At 36.6% G+C, this 20,319-nt stretch overlaps 1 protein-coding gene across 3 annotated transcripts in view; it reads left to right on the top strand.

The window, feature by feature from the left end:
* LOC120535177 (collagen alpha-1(XXVII) chain B-like) overlaps positions 1-20,319 on the top strand; it is a 391,818-nt gene that overhangs the window by 255,852 nt on the left and 115,647 nt on the right. For all 3 annotated transcript variants that reach the window (XM_039762832.1, XM_039762833.1, XM_039762834.1), the window contains exons 16-25: positions 57-101; positions 5,690-5,743; positions 7,128-7,181; positions 8,304-8,357; positions 8,903-8,956; positions 12,120-12,173; positions 14,794-14,838; positions 18,690-18,743; positions 19,869-19,913; positions 20,036-20,089. In XM_039762832.1, the coding sequence (XP_039618766.1) occupies positions 57-101; positions 5,690-5,743; positions 7,128-7,181; positions 8,304-8,357; positions 8,903-8,956; positions 12,120-12,173; positions 14,794-14,838; positions 18,690-18,743; positions 19,869-19,913; positions 20,036-20,089 (513 nt within the window). The remainder of the gene's footprint in view (positions 1-56; positions 102-5,689; positions 5,744-7,127; positions 7,182-8,303; positions 8,358-8,902; positions 8,957-12,119; positions 12,174-14,793; positions 14,839-18,689; positions 18,744-19,868; positions 19,914-20,035; positions 20,090-20,319) is intronic.

The following is a 20,319-nucleotide window of genomic DNA, read 5'->3' as shown; positions in this document are numbered from 1 at the left end:
AAACAATTCTGATGCATATTTTTTCAGTATGTATGTTTTTGTTTTTTTCTTTTCAGGGGTTGACCGGAAATCTTGGAGAACCAGGACTGAAAGGTGATAAGGTGATCTGGATGCTCCCTTATTGCACTGTGTTTTGTCAAGCATGCAATCTGATCACTTACATGTAGGAACCTGGCTGAAAAAAAAAATAAATAAAAAGTCTGCTTGAACAATACAGGTATTTGTTTGACAGCCAGACTGTTAGCGGCCTTGGGAATGAACAGAATCATACTCTGTGGTTCTGCCTTTGACTTTTCAGAGAAGGCATTTGCAAAGCAGGAGTTCAGCATTAAAGAATGAAAAACTAAACAATCCTACTAAATGTATGATAACATTCAAAAATCCTTTAATGTTTGCCAGAGAACTTGATACACTACAGATCAAATCATGCAAAAGTGCAAATCATAGTAAAATCCAAGAAATAATAAAAACAGTAGCACTATAATGTATATGTACATTATATCTAGAATGATGCTGTCAGTGTTTAAAAAATTCATCTTTTGTCTCATTGTTATATCACAGTCAATGCCATATTGTGTGCTAGTTGCTATGGCACTATCTATTGATCGGTACTTAAGCCACACACTACACATCATCTCCTTGGGGTCAAGTTTTAAAAAGTGCCCAAACTATATTAATGATGAACGAACAATTCTGCTTGATAAGTCACATTTTATAAACATAAAAAATCTTCAGGGAGAAATTTTAAGTGTCGACCAAGCTATTGTTTATAACTTTAAGTTTAATTTGCCCAAAAAACAATTTTTTCAATCTCTCATTGTTACTATTTTGCCTTTTCCTTCTGCCCGACTACTCTTTTCAGGCTTGTCCTTAAGTCTTTGCTTCTCAGATTTCTCTTCCATTTATCCATATCCTTCTATATAAAAGCGGTCGTGATTGTCCTTCCGTCCCGTGAGTGCTACGCAGGCGCGGAGTTTCACATGCCCCGTCCATTTTGCAATGCAGATGGGATTTGTAGTTTCGTTTTTCCAGGTAAAAGATGATTTTCTACTCCAGACTGGACGATATCTTCTTCTTCTTTCTTACTATAGAAAAGCGGTCGAGATTGTCGTTCCGTCCCGTGAGTGGAAAGCGTAGTGGTATTCCGCTTATCACAGACTTACTACTTGCAGCTTGCGATACGAAGCGACATGATGTGAGCAGAGTTCTGGAGCTCCCATCGCTCCTTGCTTTTGTGCGATGCGCTGGAAAAATAGACAAAATTATGTCTCTGGAAATAATTAATGTTGATGGAGTACAAATGCCTCACCGCGTAGTAAATATCAGGGGGGTTCAAAAGGGCGACCTCAATATAGAAATAACAGTTTAAATTTCATCACAAAAATAACAGAAACTACGAGTATTAAAGTAATACCGCTCAAATGCAATATAACCATTAATGAGTTTGTATAAAATATCAAGTTGATCTACATATTGAATTGCCTTAAGAAGTGGTCAACTTAAAAGTCGGTCGCCTTAAAAGGCGGGTCAGCCTAGTATATGTATATTAGGGGGTTCCCCCCGCTCACTTCACTCGCCAGCCACTTCGCGTCTCTGCCACTCATGTTGTGAAGAGGGGGCCTGGACTCACCCCAAGGAGACGCAGTTGCTCCTCCGAAACCCCCTCTTAAATGTTGATACAATGGGAAACAGTTTTTTTTTTACCTCCTCTCAATCAGCTGCTGGCTTGGTGCTGCTGCTGTGCTGCGTGATCTGCATCTCGTGCGGCGCTTCGAACATTTAAAAGCCTGTACAGCAGCTGTCCTACTGCTTGTGTTTTATTTCTGGCCACGGACTTGGTCAGTGGCCAAGCTAGGGGTGGACGGACGGGGTGGTCCGCGCCGGTCAGCACATTTTTGGGGGCGGCATTATTGGCCAAAAGGCTCAGTACAATTCGTGTGTAAGCAGCAGGGTTCAGAAAATATCACTCATGTATGAAAAAAGTCAAATTCTCTGATTTTTAACCACAAATGCTTGAAAAATAATGTTCAGACTGTCCTTCTGCATCAGACACATCAGTTGAAATTTATGAGGCAATGACAAAAATAAACATAAACATTACACCGATAATAATTTCAAGGAAGATAAACAACTAATTTACAATTTATAATTTTGTTTCGTTATCAATCCGAATGCGTTCTTGCTCTGCACATAAAACATCCCCACCAATCACTTGTACCCTACTTTGGTTCTGGTTTTCGTAGCGTAATTATATTAAACTAATAATTCGAACACGGCTTATCACTGTGTCTATACTATATTCTTGTCAAGTGGATGCTTATAAATGTATATAAAAAATTATTGCTGTTTATATATGAATAAATCTATAAAAAATGTATCTTAATTTTTCTCTATGCGTCATTTAAATTTTCTATTTAAATAGTTTAACATATTCAGATATGTTGGAGGGCGGCAAATCGAAGCCCCGCACCACCCCGCCCCGCCCCCAAGCGGCACAAACTCGAGCTGTGCCACTGGGCGTGGTTAAAATCTTTTGCCACAAAGTCTTATCTCATGAGACGTGAGTTCTTGATATTTTTTAGTTTATAATTTAAAAACAGAATAAGAATCTGAAAATCTAACAACATCACATTAAAGTTTGATAAATTCTGTAAAGAATGATACAAAACATATACATGTAGGTATTAAAATAAGTCCAATTTAAAGCATGACAAAAACATTAAAAATGTCATTGTTGCACTTTTAGGCTTAGGATTTTGTAGATATAGAGTAGATATATATTTTTTGCTGGCTTTCTAGTTAAAAAAACTTCAAAGTAATGCAGTTGAGCCTTAAAAATAAACATCAAACATGACATACGTTTATTTTTTTCTGTTAAAACATGCAGCCCTCTTGATTTTACTTAGTAGATTTTTAAAAACTATTATGGAGACAATTCAATGCCCAGCATATTTTGTGACTTTAATAACCCCTAACTTGTATGTGATTTAATGGTAATACTGTTATGTTCAGCAGATGGTGCTCTTCTAGTATCCCTGAGCTTGTTCACTGTCAAAGATGACAAATGTTTATAAAACATGCATTTTATTGTGTAAAAATAACCAAAGGAGTGAAAAATGAAAGTGGCTCAATAAAAAAAGTTTTAGTTACTCAACTGTATGTGGTTTTAGATCTTCACATGTCAATTTCCGTGATTTGTCCACTTACCAACGAACAAGACCTGACCTTCTTCCCTTGTACTTACTCCACACTCAGTGGTTTCCAGGTATTAATGCTTAAAAATCCATTCTATGGACTGTAGATGCCTTATTTTAAGAACAGACACCGGGTTGAAGCTCTCTTTAGTGTCCTTTGCACCCCACCGTGTTCAGTTAGCCAATGGATATATTATCAAGACAGCTCTCTCTCTCTCCTGCTAGGTCCTATTTTGTCCTATTCTAGGATTTTAAGTAGTCAAGCAACCAGGAGAAGTTGCACCCTCTGGATGAGTCTGCCTTCTTTAACCAAGGCTGCTTTCTTTGCACTCTCTCTCTCATGCAGATGCCCCTTTGAATTGCTCTGTTAAGCCATCTTGGGATGCCCAGACGTACACACTGACATAATGGCATAGTTATCAGTGCCAGCACATTTTTTTTCCTCCCTATTTTCAAGGTTATTTTTCAGAGCAGTGTTCCTTTGCTGTTCTACTTTTGTCATTCCTTACACTATCTGATCTTTACCTACAGTATACAAATTGTTTCTTAATAAATATAAAAAGAACTTTGAAATAATTTTGACAATGTAAGGTGCTATATTAAGTAGTAAATGATTAAAAACCATAATATTCTAGTCACTGTGAATGTATTATATAATGTCACTGCAAAATCTGAAGCTAATTTTAGGGTTATGGACAGTCATGTGCAGTAGAGACAAAGGCATTTTAAATATTCACTGACAAGAGGCAACGATTAAATAAGATTTCTCAGAGTAATTAGTGAAAGCGTCAACAAAAAACAAGTGTAAAAAGGTTAGGAGTGATAGCCATATCATCACTCTCTGCATCATAAAATGAAAAACAGGAAATAAACGTTTATTGAGCAAGTGTATAGTGGAATTACATATAAAGTGTCTGCTTTAGGCAAAGCTTGCCTCAGGACATTTTATATTACTTTCTTTATAAAACAACAACAACAACCTTTATTTCTATAGCACATTTTCATACAAATAATGTAGCTCAAAGTGCTTTACATGATGAAGAAAGAGACAAAGTAAGAATTAAAATAAGAGAACACTACCGGTAATTAACACAGAATAAAAGTAAGGTCCGATGGCCAGGGAGGACAGAAAAAACAAAAAAAAAAATAAAATCTGCAGGGGTTCCAGGCCACGAGACCACCTAGCCCCCTCTAGGCATTCTACCTAACATAAATGATCAGTCCTCATTGTATTCAGGGTTCTCATGGAAGGACTTGATGATGACAGTCGCTTGGACTTCTGGCCTTTAATCCATCAATGTAGGGACATCACGGTGCTTTGATCAGGTGGTGGTGGCGCAGATCACCACCACAGAAAACCGCATAAAGAATAGAAGAGAGAGAAGGGGTTAGTACGGATTTTGCAGCCACCAAGAATAGTAATGATAATTAATTGAATGTACAGAGCATCAGGATTAAACTAAAATGAAGTTATGGGAAAGCCATGTTAAAATAATGTGTTTTTAGCAGGTTTTTAAAGTGCTCCACTGTATCAGCCTGGTGAATTCCTATTAAAAGGGCAGTAAAGTATTACAGTTGTTAGAATTGTTACCTCAAAGCTTATGAGTGTTTGTGTGATTGTGCCCTGCAATATACTGTTGCCCCTTATAGGGCCGGTTCTGACCTTGTGCACAGTGTTTCTAGGATAGACTCATGATTCATCATGACATTTAAATTATATTTAGTTGGTTCTGTAAATTGATTCAAAAATATGTCATAGGTCCCCTCCAGTTCTAAAATTAAATGATGCGATTGTACAATGAAGTGTATGCTTTTGAGTCATCTGTCCATAAACCTTTCCTTGATGTCATTGTCTATTTACATTTTTCATAAAGTAAGACAAAAATGAATAACTTACTTTAGTGAGCAGTGCTGCCATTCTCCCTACATTTGTAGATGTGTTTTTCCAACTATTTCATAACTGTTGTTTTTCCAGAATACTTCAGGAATGTCTTTTTCTTTTCAAACATAATGCAAACTGTGGGGTAATAATAGGTTTCCGAAATTTGTTTAACATAGAAATGTTTTTCATTGTTCTGATTTAACTAGAGGACATTTGAGATGAATTGACTTTATTTAAAAAAAAAACGAACTACTGTAAATATATAAATTTGGTCCTGTGTTTTCACTGAATTACCCTAAAGCTCTTTTAAGGATTTTAGTAAATATCAGATAGCATTATCAACAAATATTTGTGCATTCAGAAAATCAAAAAATGGTGAAATGTCTCTACGTGACATTTATAGTTTAGTAAGTTAAGCTGAGTTGTTTATAAAGTGTAAATCATCGACTTTAGCACAATGAAAATACAGTATATTTCTTTGCTTTCAAATGTACAGTATATTTTTAGGTTATACATATAATTGTTTTAATCCATAACAACTGTTAATATTATGCATGATATAAGTTTTTTATTATCAGTAACCGTAAATCTGACTTCTTTTTGGCTTTTCCAGGGTGAAGTTGGGCTTCCAGGAATTCCTGGTGAAGTTGGATATCAAGGCGACAAGGTATACCAAAGGTTCTTAGGCTGTTGTGCTGAGCTTAAAATAATATGTTTAGCAGCTTAAAGCATATATGACTAATTTTGTGGTGATAAGGAAATAATTTAACTTCCTTGATATCCATACTATATTTTAACTTTGGACCAAAATCTAACTGAATGTTTCTAGCCAAGAGAGTAACATAAATGGAAAAAACCTGTGAAAAAAGATACCCAGAAACTGAACTACAATTTTGTATACTGCTTAACTGACACTTTAGTGTGATTTATAGGAATTGCAGCGCAGTCAAGGGGCATAAGGAGGAAGTATTATTATATGAATAGTGACTACCATCATTGAAAGTACTAAGGGCTTTAAAGTGTTTGACTCTACCAGTGAGAGTGAAACTAGGATGCAAGATCCAAAATGAAAGTGCAGCCTAAGTTTAAAGATTACGTATGAGAGGGACATTCTGTGGGTGTGGGAATAACAGACAATCTGTCTATACAGCTACTGTACATAGGCTTCTTAGGGCCTGTTGAGGTAAGTACAAGGAGATCTACTAGGTGTCTTTGTGTTTCGTTACATAAGCTTCACTTTCATCATTCACCCTCCACTTTGTATGATATAAAGACTTTTGATTTATATTTGGCTGACAGAAATAATGTTGTTTCACGTTTTAATCTGGTTTTATTGTCATTATATCATTTAGTCATCTGTGTTCTGCAGTATTTCATTGCACCATTTACTGTACTGTGCTATACTGTACTGGTGGAATTATCTGTAAGTACCATTAAACTGATAAAGATGTAATGGCAATAAAACAGAACTGAATTTAATTAGTTCTACACTATACACCTATGACAGGCAATCTGTGTTCCCAGGAAATTTTAACTTCTATTTTATCAGATTTTTGTATCTCTCTCTTGCTTATTAACAAAAGAGGTGTTAGAAAATGAACAACTGCGTAATTTTCTAACAACTATATTAAATGTAAAAGTAGGCATTCCCTGAATCTGCATAATGTATCTGTGAATTTTTGGTAACGTTATTTAAAATATATTTGTTGATTGGTTAATTGATGTTGGACAGCCATTATTAATAATATTAACAATAATAACATGCTGTTATTGATTGCAGCAGTCCTCCAGTATCCAAGCCATAAGTTCTTTTGTGTGTCTAGGCTGCTGTTGTATGTTTTATTATTTCTATATAATATATATATTTCTCTTTCTCTCTTTCAAGCTTCTGTGAAGTTTTAATTTCCTCTTGCGGTCAAATAAAGTACATCTATCTGTCTATTTGTATGGATATATTAATGAGTTAGCTTTTAAGGGTCAAAATACAGTATACTACATGTAGTCTGTTCACTTGGATGTAATTAACTCTTTATTATATGATTATATGTTAGGGTACCATTGGGTTGCCCGGACTGCCAGGATTGCGAGGTAAAGCTGGTCCAGCGGTGAGTATTTGGAAAGGAGATCTTTATATTTGTTGTTAAAGAACTTTGACCCTATTATATGTAACATATGGCACTATTGTCCTGTCTGACTTCTAAGATATTATACAAAATATTTTTATTTAGATTCTTGCATATTCAAGTTTCCCTCAACATGTGAAAGATTAGGGCAGCACGGTATTGGCAGTAGTAGCACTGCTGCCTCGCAGTTAGGAGACCTGGGTTTGCTTCCCGGGTCCTCCCTGCGTGGAGTTTGCATGTTCTCCCCGTGTCTGTATCGGTTTCCTCCCACAGTCCAAAGACATGCAGGTTAGGTGCATTGCCGATCCTAAATTGTCCCTAGTGCGTCCTTGGTGTGTGTGTGTGACCTGTGGTGGGCTGGCGCCCTGCACGAGATTTGTTCCTGCCTTGTGCCCTGTTTTGGCTTGGAGTGGCTCCAGCAGACCCCCGTGACCCTGTAGTTAGGATATAGCAGGTTGGATAATGGATGGATGGATGTAAAGAGCAAGGAGGCGTGCAGAATTGTTTTAGACTACTACAAAGTAAACTGTCAAGAGTCTGAGGGACCCTACTAGAAAGGTGTTTAATAAAACATTGTTACATTGTCAATCTGAGATGTACCATGAAATTTCACACCACATTTCCTTCTATATTCATTAAGTAGAAGGTTCTGTTCTAGGTAGCATTATAGCAATGCAAATACATTTACCATCTCTCAGTGCTCGAACCCTAGATTGATGCTTGTTGTTCCAGTCAGACACTTTTCTTCTACTGATTAGTAGAATGGCTCTCTGAAGTCTTTCCAGACATTGTCTTTGCTTTGCCAAACAACAGCCAGTGGGCTAGTTGTTCATAGATTTTTAGTAAATGGCACACATCCTTCCATATCCCTCAACTCCACTGTGTCTACATCCTGTATGAAGTCATGACACACATTTTCTTTTACTAAACTATCTGTCTAGGTAGTTATAAATAACACCAATCATTTTGCAAACATGTTCAGTTTGAATATTTTATTGCATAACATTTTGCAATTATCTCTATTATCAATGTGACATATGAGAAACAAATTAAGCAATTCCAGTGGAACAGACTTTTTTTTTGTTGTTGTTGTTATGTTTTAAGGGTAAGCCTGGTGATAAAGGACCTTCTGGTTTACCTGGCCCACCAGGCCCTGAGGTGAGTACATTTTATACATTACATTGTAGTAAAGCATTTAGAGCAAAGTTATTTTAATGGAAATCATTAAAAAGTTTTACTAGCAGAATCTTTTTGTCTTGCCAATCTAGTGGTAATCCACCAGTTTTTCTTGCTGAGGAGAAATACAGATTTTTCAGGTTTCCCCACTTATGATGTTATTGATTTAGAGAACCTCATAAAACATGTCCACAAACCAGACTAAGTACAGTAGCTGTGGGCTGTGTGATGTTCCTCAATAAGAGACTTAACTTGTATGGCTGTTTGATGGAGGAAGAAGCTCAACTTTGGAGACTCCCATTTATTTCTCACAAATAAAACAAATTATTTTTTGGCATATCTAAATGACCTAGTGTGTCTCAGGAACTGCATTATTATTTTTGGATTTTTCAGCAAGAACTTTTTTGTCTATTGATTTTTTCTTACATTTAACAATCTACATGTAGATGTAAGTGTCAGTGCTTAAATTAAGTCTATAGATATTACAAGGTGTAACAATCCAGTATTATTCTTATTATTCTTGGAAGGGATTCCCAGGAGATATTGGACCACCAGGACTCGATGGCCCTGAAGGCCCTAAGGTTGGAAAAATAATTTCATGTTTTCTGTAAAAATTATTTTCATGAGCTTTGGACAGTGGCTTCCTTACTGACAAATGTAATAGATCTAATACAGAGAAAGGAAACTATGTGTTTTTAAGTTTTAGGTATGGTATAGGAGAAGGTGTTATTCTGGGATCCACAATTCAAATGAGTTTGTGAACACTCCTGAACATGTTTTGAATGTTTCAATCATGATGTGTGTAGCATGCAATTGTGATCAAGTCCTGCATTCATTACAATCCTGAAATCCATTAAATATTTGGTTCTGTGTGAATATTCACGTGTAGTAGTGTCCTCGGTAATTGACTTATACACTGGAATTCCTGAAGCCTGCAAATATTTTCGTTGTCACCGCACACCTCAATTTTCTTCGACATACGCAAGGAACCTCCAATGTTTTTATCACATGCGCCTTTGTTTTGCAAATGTGTCAATTAGCACCACTCAGCCAGCTACATGTCGTATCTGATACAGTAACCCTCTCGTAACCCAGCCAGAATATTAACTTACAGCTCACAGCAACGTTGTTTGAACAATTTATCTTTATTCAGTTTTATTCTTGAATAAAAGCACACTTGCTTCATTTTACCTTGAAAAAAAGTGAAAGTGTTTGTTATATATTCCAGAAAATGCCTCTTGTACGAAGCATATGTCAGACTTCGTAGGCGCATACACCGTCAGCATGGCACTGCCAGTTCTAAATGCTAGTGTGGAGAATTCCTTATGTCTTGAAATGTCTTTAACTGGAGGTAGAAGTTTCCATCTTACCTTGTTTCAGAATAGAAGACACCAAGAATATCAGTCAGCACTAAATAAAAACCTTTGCATGCATGTATGTGTTTGCATGTTTCACTTTCAACTGGTTACATTTGATATACAGTAATTTACTTTCGATTTGAGTCTGTAGCATTCTGTGTAAATTTTTTTAAGAATATTCCCAGTCTATCATACTTGCAATGATGGAATTTTTCACAGGTAGCACATGAGGATTTACAGTATATGTAAAGTGCTCTGTGGCATTTCAACAGAATGCAGATTCTTTCAGAATAGAAGGAAAGGCCCACAATCGTCCCATGGGACAAAGACTTTCCGACTTTTTGTTGTCATGAGGCTAATGGAGCAGTTTTCTGGACAAGGGCAGAACCATAACAACAGGCAACTTCTTCACATCACTTTTTGCTGGCTAATATAGTATTAGTAGTAATTTTCAAAACACGTTTACTCTCCACAATCTGACTCTACTAGTATCATTTCATTCTTACTACAGATACTACACTACACTTAGCCATAAGGCCGTTTGTGATACAGTTGTTATGTATAGGATGGTCCAGATCTAATCATGCAGTTTTCATTACGCTATAACTTATTAAGTTTATTACATAGAGAATTCACAAAAAATTATTTTTGTTGCTGATAGATGGCATCACCTGGTAATTACAACGGCACATGGATGTTATTTGCCGTTTCGCATTTACTTTTACAACTAACAAATTTACAGACTATTATTCAAAATAAATTGACTATTAAACATGTTTATTATACAACATACAACTGCATGAATTTGAAGCACACTTCCTTTGTTGTACCTTTTGTATAACATGCCTCTGTACCTCTCACTCTCTTGTCACTCATAAATGCACACACTCATCCATGCATGAAAATGTCTTTATATGAAACTGATATTTGGACTTCACAATCTGAACCCCTTCACAGTAACATGTCCTTTAAATGTTTTGCTGCTTTTCTATTATCGTGACACAAATCATATTATCGTGATGCAAATCGGTGGGGCCTCCCTCCTCACCCGGGGTGGCAGAGAAACTTTTGTCAATTTTGACACATAGTCCCTTGCCTCCAATTTGTGTCCTCTTGTGATGACTGACGTCTCACCTGCAAACTTTCACACATATAGTTGTTCCAGTCAACTATTGTTCCCTTCACCATGTCTAATTGGTTTTTGCACCATTCCACTGATGTTAGTTCCTCACACCACGAATAGATTAACCAAACTACAGTCATAAATGGTAATCAGGAATTCTCCAGCCAGTTCCCAATCCCAAAAATATGAATAGTACCGACATTTTCTTGTTTTCTCTAATATTGTTAATTTAGAGCTCAGATCTCCCAATACAGGTCGTCCTTTGCACTACATTTTCATCAAAGACATCTTATGTTATGATTATCGTGCACTGCTATTATTTCTGTTTTAACTTAGTATCTTGCAAATTTTGAACATTCCCCAAATGGTGCTTTTCTGGCAGTGTTCACAGCTGGTAAGTCTATACTGAGTTAAGGCACCTCTTTGCCAAATACTATATGTTATAACATGGGTACAATAACATTTTTGAAAGACGATGATGCTCTGTTTTATAGAGTAGGTGACATGGGTGATATAAGGAGTTCATTTTTAACTATATCGCTCACAAAACAAAACTAAGAATTTACAGTAACTAGCAATCACACAGATATTTACAGAAGGTTAATGGAAAACATTATGATTGAAACAGTGTCAAAACAATATTTTTGTGTTCATTGGTTACTGCATTTTTATCACTGAATAATATACTGGCTTTATGAATGGATTTGTGCTAATGAAGGTACATAGAACATGAAGTAATTAAAATAAAGCATTTTAATTGTTAACATTAGAACTATATTCCTTCCAGAGGGGCTTAAAGTGGAGAAAGACAAACAAACTGTGATTGCATTCACTACACTGTTGGCACGCAGACTTATTCTGATAAACTGGAAGAACCCAAACTCTCCTCTTTTAAGTCAGTGGGAAACTGATGTGTTATATTATTTAAAATTGGAAAAAATCAAATACTCAGTTAGAGGATCTGTGCAGACTTTTTTCAAAACATGGCAGGATCTAATCAGTAATATTTTGAAATGATTTTATAAAGCACAGAGAATTTGTTGATTTAGGTATTTTTAAAAGCCTTAAATTTTACACCGTTTGGCTTGCTCTCTCTCTCAAGGGTGGGGATCGATCTGTTCTTAGCATAATTCTTTTTTTTTTTTTTGTTAAAACTTGATTGCTATGTATTGATTGTAATAAAATTAATAAATAAATAAATTAAAAAAAAAAAAAGAACTATATTCCTTTATTTTATACCATGTTGTATCCATGTGTTCTCAGGGTAAACCAGGGGCTAGAGGACTGCCGGGGCCCCGGGGTCTACCAGGACTAGAAGTGAGTATTTTCACAATCGGTCATATTGTTACTACCATTTTACTCTGAATATTTCCTAAACAATTAAAATGTGTAAAAGTAGAAAATTTATTAAAGAAGCATATAATACTCAGCAAAAAAAGAAACGTCCCTTTTTCAGGACTGTGCATTTCAACAATAATGTTTTAAAAATCCAAATAACTTTCCAGATCTTCATTGTAAAGGGTTTAAACGATGTTTTCCATGCATGATCAATTAACCATAATCAATTAATTAACATGCACCTGTGGAATGGTCGTTAAGACCTTAACAGCTTACAGAAAGTAGGTATTTAAGGTCACAGTTCTAAAAACGCAGGACACTAAAGAGACTTGTCTACCGACTGTGAAAAACACCCAAAGAAAGATGCCCAGGGTCCCTGCTCATCTGCGTGAACGTGCATTAGGCATGCTGCAGGGAGGCATGAGGACTGCTGATGTGGCTAGGGCAATAAATTGCCATGTCCGCACTGTGAGACGCCTAAGACAGCGCTACAGGGAGACAGGAAGGACAGCTGATCATCCTCGCAGTGGAAGAGCCCGGATCTCAATCCCATTGAGCACGTCTGGGACCTGTTGGATCGCAGGGTGAGGGCTAGGGCCATTCCCCCCAAAAATGTCCAGGAACTTGCAGGTGCCTTGGTGGAAGAGTGGGGTAACATCTCACAGCAAGAACTGACAAATCTGGTCCAGTCCATGAGGAGGAGATGCACTGCAGTACTTCAAGCAGCTGGTGGCCACACCAGATACTGACTGGTACTTTTGATTTTGAGCCTCCCTTCATTCAGGGACACATTGTGAAACATTTTTAGTTTATGTCTTATGGTGTTCACTCTTTTACTGTTCATACAAATATTGTATTTATAAGTTTACTAAAAGTAAAAACAATTGAAAGTCAGAGGACGTTTCTTTTTTGGCTGAGTATATAATGAGCTTCTTGAATCTTCAATCAATGTGAAAGTGCAATGCTGCTAGTAAGACAACAACACCTGCAGCCACTCTGGGCCTGCCTATAGATATTTGTGTCGCTGTCTACTAGGAATGGTAGCCAGTCCATTAGCCCACCCCTAAATCCTACAGAGGTCTGCCTAACTCACCTCCAATCTTTCTGACTCAATGAGCCTAAATAATGGTAGCCAGTCCATTAGTCCACCCCTAAATCCTACAGAGGTCTGCCTAACTCACCTCTAATCTTTCTGACTCAATGAGCCTTTGGGATTTAGGTGGTTTTAAAACCTGTCCTAAAGGAATGTCCAGCCAAGTCCAGGAATTAAACAAAGATGCATTCCCATCAATGCCACATTCAGAACAATGATCTGCACTCTCTCAGCCTGGTCCCATCTGGGTAAGCTCTTATTTCTTTCTCCAAGGTTATTCTTCCCTCTGTTCTCCCTATCAGTTCATAGGGCTTTGCTGGGTCTTTTCTCCTGTGTTGTGTCACACAGTCTTGCCTGCACTTCCTTCTTCATCAGGCCATCTTTCAGAAATACCATTAACCACACTCACCCAAGCAATTAATGTATTGTAGAAGCAAGAGGACTAGAGATAAATTTATTAAAGTTTGTTTCCCACTTTGCACTATCTCACACTATGAGGCTGGTTTAATGATCTAGTAGCTAGAATATTCTTAAAGGAAAGATATCCTCTAAGCACCATGAACACAAATAACCTTTGTTAATGATGTAATAGATGAGTACGGAGCAGAATGCAAAAGCTTGACAAACAAACTGATGAAAGTTACTAGCTGCCCTATGGCTTCAATGTCAAGTTTAATTGTAAGTTGCCAATTTGAAAGGCTAAAATACAAAATAAGTGCAATTACTGAATTTTCTGCAACTGGAGAGGCACATGATTAAGAAGTAATATTAGAAAATCCTTGTATTCAGTAAGTGTTATATACAAAGTGCTGGGCATTTTTCTAAAAAATATCTTTACATTTAATGCCAATCTCTTGGTTTGCATGAGGCAAGATATCCTAATGTAATATGATTGGTTTGTAATCTACTTTGTTAATCTGTTTGTTGGCATGTTTCACGTATCTGGCAGAGTGGTAGTGCAGAGTTCAGCCTAATAATGATATTGTTTACATATGCTAAAGAAGATATGAAGTCATAGTTTGTACTTTATCACTACAGTATGTTAGAATCTGTCATCTCTTCTGACTTTAAGGTAGCTACTAATATAAAAAAGCCAGAGCAATTGTTTTGAAAGGGATATGAAAGTGATTATGTCCATCCCTGTTACCCCACCACCTTGAACAATACAAGAAGGTCACGTAATGGTGAATTATATATTATCATGCAGAACTTACTGCATGTTCATTTTTTTAAAAATTGTCATATTTTGAGAGGCATTCTTTGGTCATATGAGAAGAATATATGATGAAGATTTTGAGTATCACTGCTTTAGGTATCTTAAGCTATGGGTGCTTAAGCCCATTGATTATTGTGCTAAGAAGTACAATGTGTTGAACATTTTATAGTCGGGTTGAAACCTTTTCTTGAATGTTTTTTTCAATATTTGACTGGTTTATAAGGTTGTTGGTCAAGTAAACCTCATTCTCAGGTTACTAATCATGCGCTTATTTTACTTTTCTTTTTAAGGGAGATGAAGGCCCACTTGGACCACCAGGGGTCCCAGGACTTGAGGTGAGATTTCTAATATATTAGAATGGCACCTGTACCTACTGATAGATGGCATGCTTTCAAATCAAGGGATTCGCAAACTTTACACTACCAGTGCTTGCCAGTTAAAGAAGTCTATTACATATTTTGAAAGCAATGTACAATTTAAGCTGTTGTTTTTTAAAGGAACCACATATAGTAACATGTCCTCATACAGTAGTCTGTACCAGCTGGATGTTTAAATAAAAGCCAGTTACTTCTGTACATAATTAGATAGATTATATTAAGATAGATTAAACCTGTTTTTCACTCTGCCATATGAGATATTTCAACTGCTGTATACAATATTTTATTTTTCTTAGAAAATCAGCAAAATGTTCTGTTGACCACAGTGGATTAGTACTTCATAACTTTCTTTTTCAACTGTTAATTAGCTTCTTATTAAGGAAAAAAAAAAGCGAACCCCCAGAAACAAAACAAGTCATGGAATGAAAACAATATAAAATGCCGGAATAAATACAGATTTCTGTGCTGTATATTACATGGAAATAATTAGCCTTTATTTTACAAAATATAGTACTCTTCTATAGTAAAAAAACATCTTAAGGCATGTTATAAGTACAAAGTTATATAATACAGTAGACCCCTGCGAAGTTGCGGTTCAGAATTCGCGGCCTCAGTCGTTCGCGGATTTTTCCTTAGAAACTAACTAATAAGTGTTAGCAGAAACCGCAAATATCATCTGCGATTTTGATATGGCTTTTTTCGTGGCAATACTGTACTGTAGAGAGAACACAAAGGCACCTTATGATGATGAAAGGTGCCAATTCATTTCTCCTTGTTGCTGATTGGCTGCTGCTCTGTGACGCATCTCCGGCAGATGCAGCCCAGCATTCCCACATCATAACAGTTTACCACGTGTAGCTATCTCGAGCGTTTCGCTGAGCATTCTCGTGTTTTTTGTTTTGTTCTTCTTAAAACCCTAAGATGCCGCCCAAATGCTCTGTACCTTCTAAGGCCTCTGGCAATGAACCTAAAGGCCAGAAAAAGTTTAAGACAGCCCAGGAAAAGGTTGAACTACTGAATTTGCTCCTGGAACTAAAACGTTATGCTGCTGTAGCCATTCGAGGAACTATAAATCCCCTGCTTTGCTGTGCAGTCCTTGTCTTCATTACATACCTTCATCATACTGCATAGCTAATTCATCATCATCTTCAATCAATATCATTCATTATTGATGAGTACCCGTACATTTGAATGTATTTTTATTAAATTAAATTATTACACATTTACCCTACTTACACCAAAGAAAACGACAGCCCATGCCAAAGAAAATGCGCTTGCATGAATTACAGTACATATAGGGGTAACATCGATAGCATTGCGGGAGACATAGCAATACAGTACTGTACAGCATACGGGTTTACCTTTACATTCTTTTTTTTAGGGTAGTTTTAGTTTGAAATGAAATGAAAGTGTTTTGGGGGCATATTTAGGGTTTAAACTATAAAAATAGGCATTTATAGGCATTTTTTGACCACATCCAAAATGAACGGTTTTTCACAATTCGCGGGTGCTCTAGGAATGTAACCTCGGGGGTCGTCTGTACAATTGTTTAAAAATATATCATTAAAATAAGACCACAACCTAACTAGTTGACTTTCACTTGGCCACACTGTGAATCAGAGGTGAACAACTACCCAGTAACCCAGTAAAATAATTACTCAATCCATATGAACCTTGGAATAGTTGTTAAAACTGTAAAATGCTAAAATGTTATTGATTTTGAGCAAAATTGCCCCAGTAAAATTTATGCACATCACTTGCCCTAAACAATATATAATCCATCCATCCATTTTCTAACCCGCTGAATCCGAATACAGGGTCATGGGGGTCTGCTGGAGCCAATCCCAGCCAACACAGGGCACAAGGCAGGAACCAATCCTGGGCAGGGTGCCAACCCACCGCAGGACACACACAAACACACCAAGCACACACTAGGGCCAATTTAGAATCACCAATCCACCTAACCTGCATGTCTTTGGATTGTGGGAGGAAACCGGAGCGCCCGGAGGAAACCCACGCAGACACGGGAGAACATGCAAACTCCACACAGGGAGGACCCGGGAAGCGAACCCGGGTCTCCTAACTGCGAGGCAGCAGCGCCACCATGCCACCACAATATATAATTCTTTTGTTTAATTTTTCATAATAAAATAATGACCCACAATATTTTTCTGCTTAAATAAAGGTAGGTAAACTTATGTAAGAGACATGTCAATTTTTTTTCTTTGTCATTCTGGATTATGCAGTCTCTTTATAGTTATTCTGTGTTAATATTATTAACATAGTCCAATGCCAGACTCATTTGGGCTTCAGATGAGCTTTCATTTTTAGGCAAGAAAATTTTAGTAGTTTTGATTATAGCCATATAACTTTGCCTAATTCATACCATGTCGTACATATCTCTCCAGAAAGTACTAATGTTTCCCAATACTGCTTTGGAATTGCATCTGCACTGTACATAAATTCTGTTCTTATTTAGGACTAATTACAACTTTAGTTATTACAAGACACTAATAAGATTAGTCCTTGGTACAACATAAGACTGAAGGTGATTGGAATATTGACATTTTTGGTTGTGGAATTAAAAAATTGAAGGATGTTGTCAAAGGACAGGTTGGAATATTAGAGAAGGCTAAAGAAAATCAAGACACCAAAGGGAAAACTATATTCAGAAATGAATGGCTTAAAAAATGATCATAGAAGCAGAAAGCCATACAGTAACTGAATATTCCCAGACTGTTCTAGTGCAAAGTTCATTTGTATTTTGTTTAAAACAGATCCTTCACTGAGATATATAACCTCTATGCTGCCATCATTTATAGGTGGGACAAGATGACTCACACCATCACATGACGTCCTTGTAATGTGACTGGCAATGGGCATAGCAACCGTATATATATACTCAGAAAATGGTGGCAAACATCTAAACACACAATGCTTGAATAAAGCCGCTGATCTCATTTCTTTTAAAGTGGTATAATAATAATTGCGGCACAAAATATTGCACATTTTTGTAGTCTGTTGCTAATTGATGCATTTGTTAATCCTTTGTAGATTTTAGTTCTTTACGTTTTTTGTTTTGCACCATCTGCTTACTCTGCTAGTTCTTTTTTGCACAATATGAATAATGTTATTGTGGCAATATTTTTTCATTTCCATTAATTGATAATTGTTACTTATGGTATATATTCACAGTAACCTTACCTTTTTACTTGCTAGATAATACTAACCTTTTTACCTGTTTTACATACTGTCCATCCCATAAATCTACAGATAAATTCCTTGATAAAGGACATGTGTGAATAAATATGAGTCAAGAATTCCAAAAAAAGTCAACCTGATATTTTCCTAGGATGAATCCTAAGAAATTCCTTGGGATTTCAAGGGTTGGTGCATGCGTATAACTAAAAAAAAGTTTCCAGGAAAATAGCCCATACCTGCCATACCCCATCTCATACTTACAGCTTGCGAGTGAAATAATAAGAAACAAAGACATCTGCCTCCGTCATTTTATTAATGCTTTGTTTTTCCTAAGATTAACTTTTTGGAAATTGTCTGGAAATTGGACACATTTTGACATAAGGAAATTGTTCAGCAAGCCAAGAAGGGTGCTGTAGAACCGAGTTATTGCAAGTCACAGTCATGTGCTACCTGCTTCATAAGCAGAGTATGGTCACTGTATATGCATCTCACTAAACTGACACCTGTTCTCTTTGCATTGTTGTGAAGAATTATGCTTTTTGTTGTTTTTATGCTTCCAGATTTAACACTAATGGGGAACAAATAATTGTTGTTCTATATTTCTGCAGGGCAGGCCGGGCAGAAAAGGATTTCCTGGTAAACCTGGCCCAGATGGTTCAAAGGTGAAAAATGAAGCATCTTTTTTGTTTTTTGTTTTTTTTTCTTTCCTCAATAAGAAGTATCCATTATTTATATAGCACATTTTCATACAAAAAAATGTAGCTCAAAGTGCTTTACAAAATGAAGAATAGAAAAATAGAAGACACAATAAAAAATAAACATAAGTCAACATTAATTAACATAGAATAAGAGTAAGGTCCGATGGCCAGGGTGGACAGAAAAAACAAAAAAACTCCAGAGGCTGGAGAAAAAAAAAAAAATCTGTAGGGGTTCCAGACCATGAGACCTCCCAGTCCCCTCTGGGCATTCTACCTAACATAAATGAAACAGTCCTCTTTGTATTTAGGGTTTTCATGGAAGGACTTGATGATGATGATGGTCACGTAGACTTCTGCCTTTTAATCTATCCATCAATGTTGGTGCATCATGATGCTTTGAGTAGGTTGGTGGTGGCGCAGGCCGCCACCACAAAGAAACCAGAAAACGAAACAGAAGAGAGAGTAGGGGTCAGTACAGATTTTAGAGCCACCATTAATAGTTATTATGATAAAATTGAAAATATAGAGTATCAGGATTAAGTTAAAGTGAAGTTATGAGAAGGCCATGTTAAAGTAATGTGTTTTCAGCAGTGTTTTAAAGTGCTCCACCGTATCAGCCTGGCGAATTCCTATTGGCAGGCTATTCCAGATTTTAGGTGCATAGCAGCAGAAGGCCACCTCACCACTTCTTTTAAGTTTAGCTTTTGGAATTCTAAGGAGACACTCATTTGAAGATCTAAGGTTACAATTTGGAATATAACGTGTCAGACATTCCAATATATAAGATGGAGCGAGATTATTTAAGGCTTTATTATCCATAAGCAGTATTTTAAAGTCAATCCTGAATGACACAGGCAACCAGTGTAGTGACATCAAAACTGGAGAGATGTGTTTGGATTTTCTTTTCCTAATTGTGAAGTAGTTTGGTTATCTTTCTGTGTAATACCAAGGAGTCAAGTCCATTACAGAGAAAACTGATATAACTCTTAAACCAGTTGCAGGCTTGAGTTTTTTAAGTTTTAATATGTTCTAACAGACAAAGTATACTAAATTATGCTGTTGGACTGATAGTTTTCTTTACTCTCGAAGGGAGAACCAGGCATTACTGGAAAAGTCGGCAAAGTTGGTGAAATGGTAATGCTTTCTTCATTTTTCTTTTACAGTATTTAAAATATCCAAAAAGTATCATCTTTATCATAAGAAAAGTCCTTCATTATTTCTTGATTACCAGGTGCTGTCTTATTTTTATTTTTTAGGGTCTGCCAGGTTTTATTGGACCTGTTGGAGAGATTGGAATTCCTGGTGAAAAGGTGAAATATCCTGTTCTTTTGGATTATTGAAAAAACTGAAGTAAATGGGCATGTTAGATGCCATCCAGAAAGTGAAACGACTGTAGTCTTAGACTTCTTTTCAACAGTTGTATTGTTGCGGATACTCTCAGTTCAGGTAATTTTTGTCCCTGCATCTTAAACCTGGAGGCCATAACAGTGAGCTGTTTTTACATGGATCCAAAAAATAAACCAACCACGGGCAACGTTAT

Source organism: Polypterus senegalus, chromosome 9, assembly GCF_016835505.1.
Source record: "Polypterus senegalus isolate Bchr_013 chromosome 9, ASM1683550v1, whole genome shotgun sequence".
NCBI classification, from domain to species: Eukaryota; Metazoa; Chordata; class Cladistia; order Polypteriformes; family Polypteridae; genus Polypterus; species Polypterus senegalus.
Note: the sequence above shows the minus strand (reverse complement) of the source record. Positions and strands in the feature narration are given on the sequence as shown.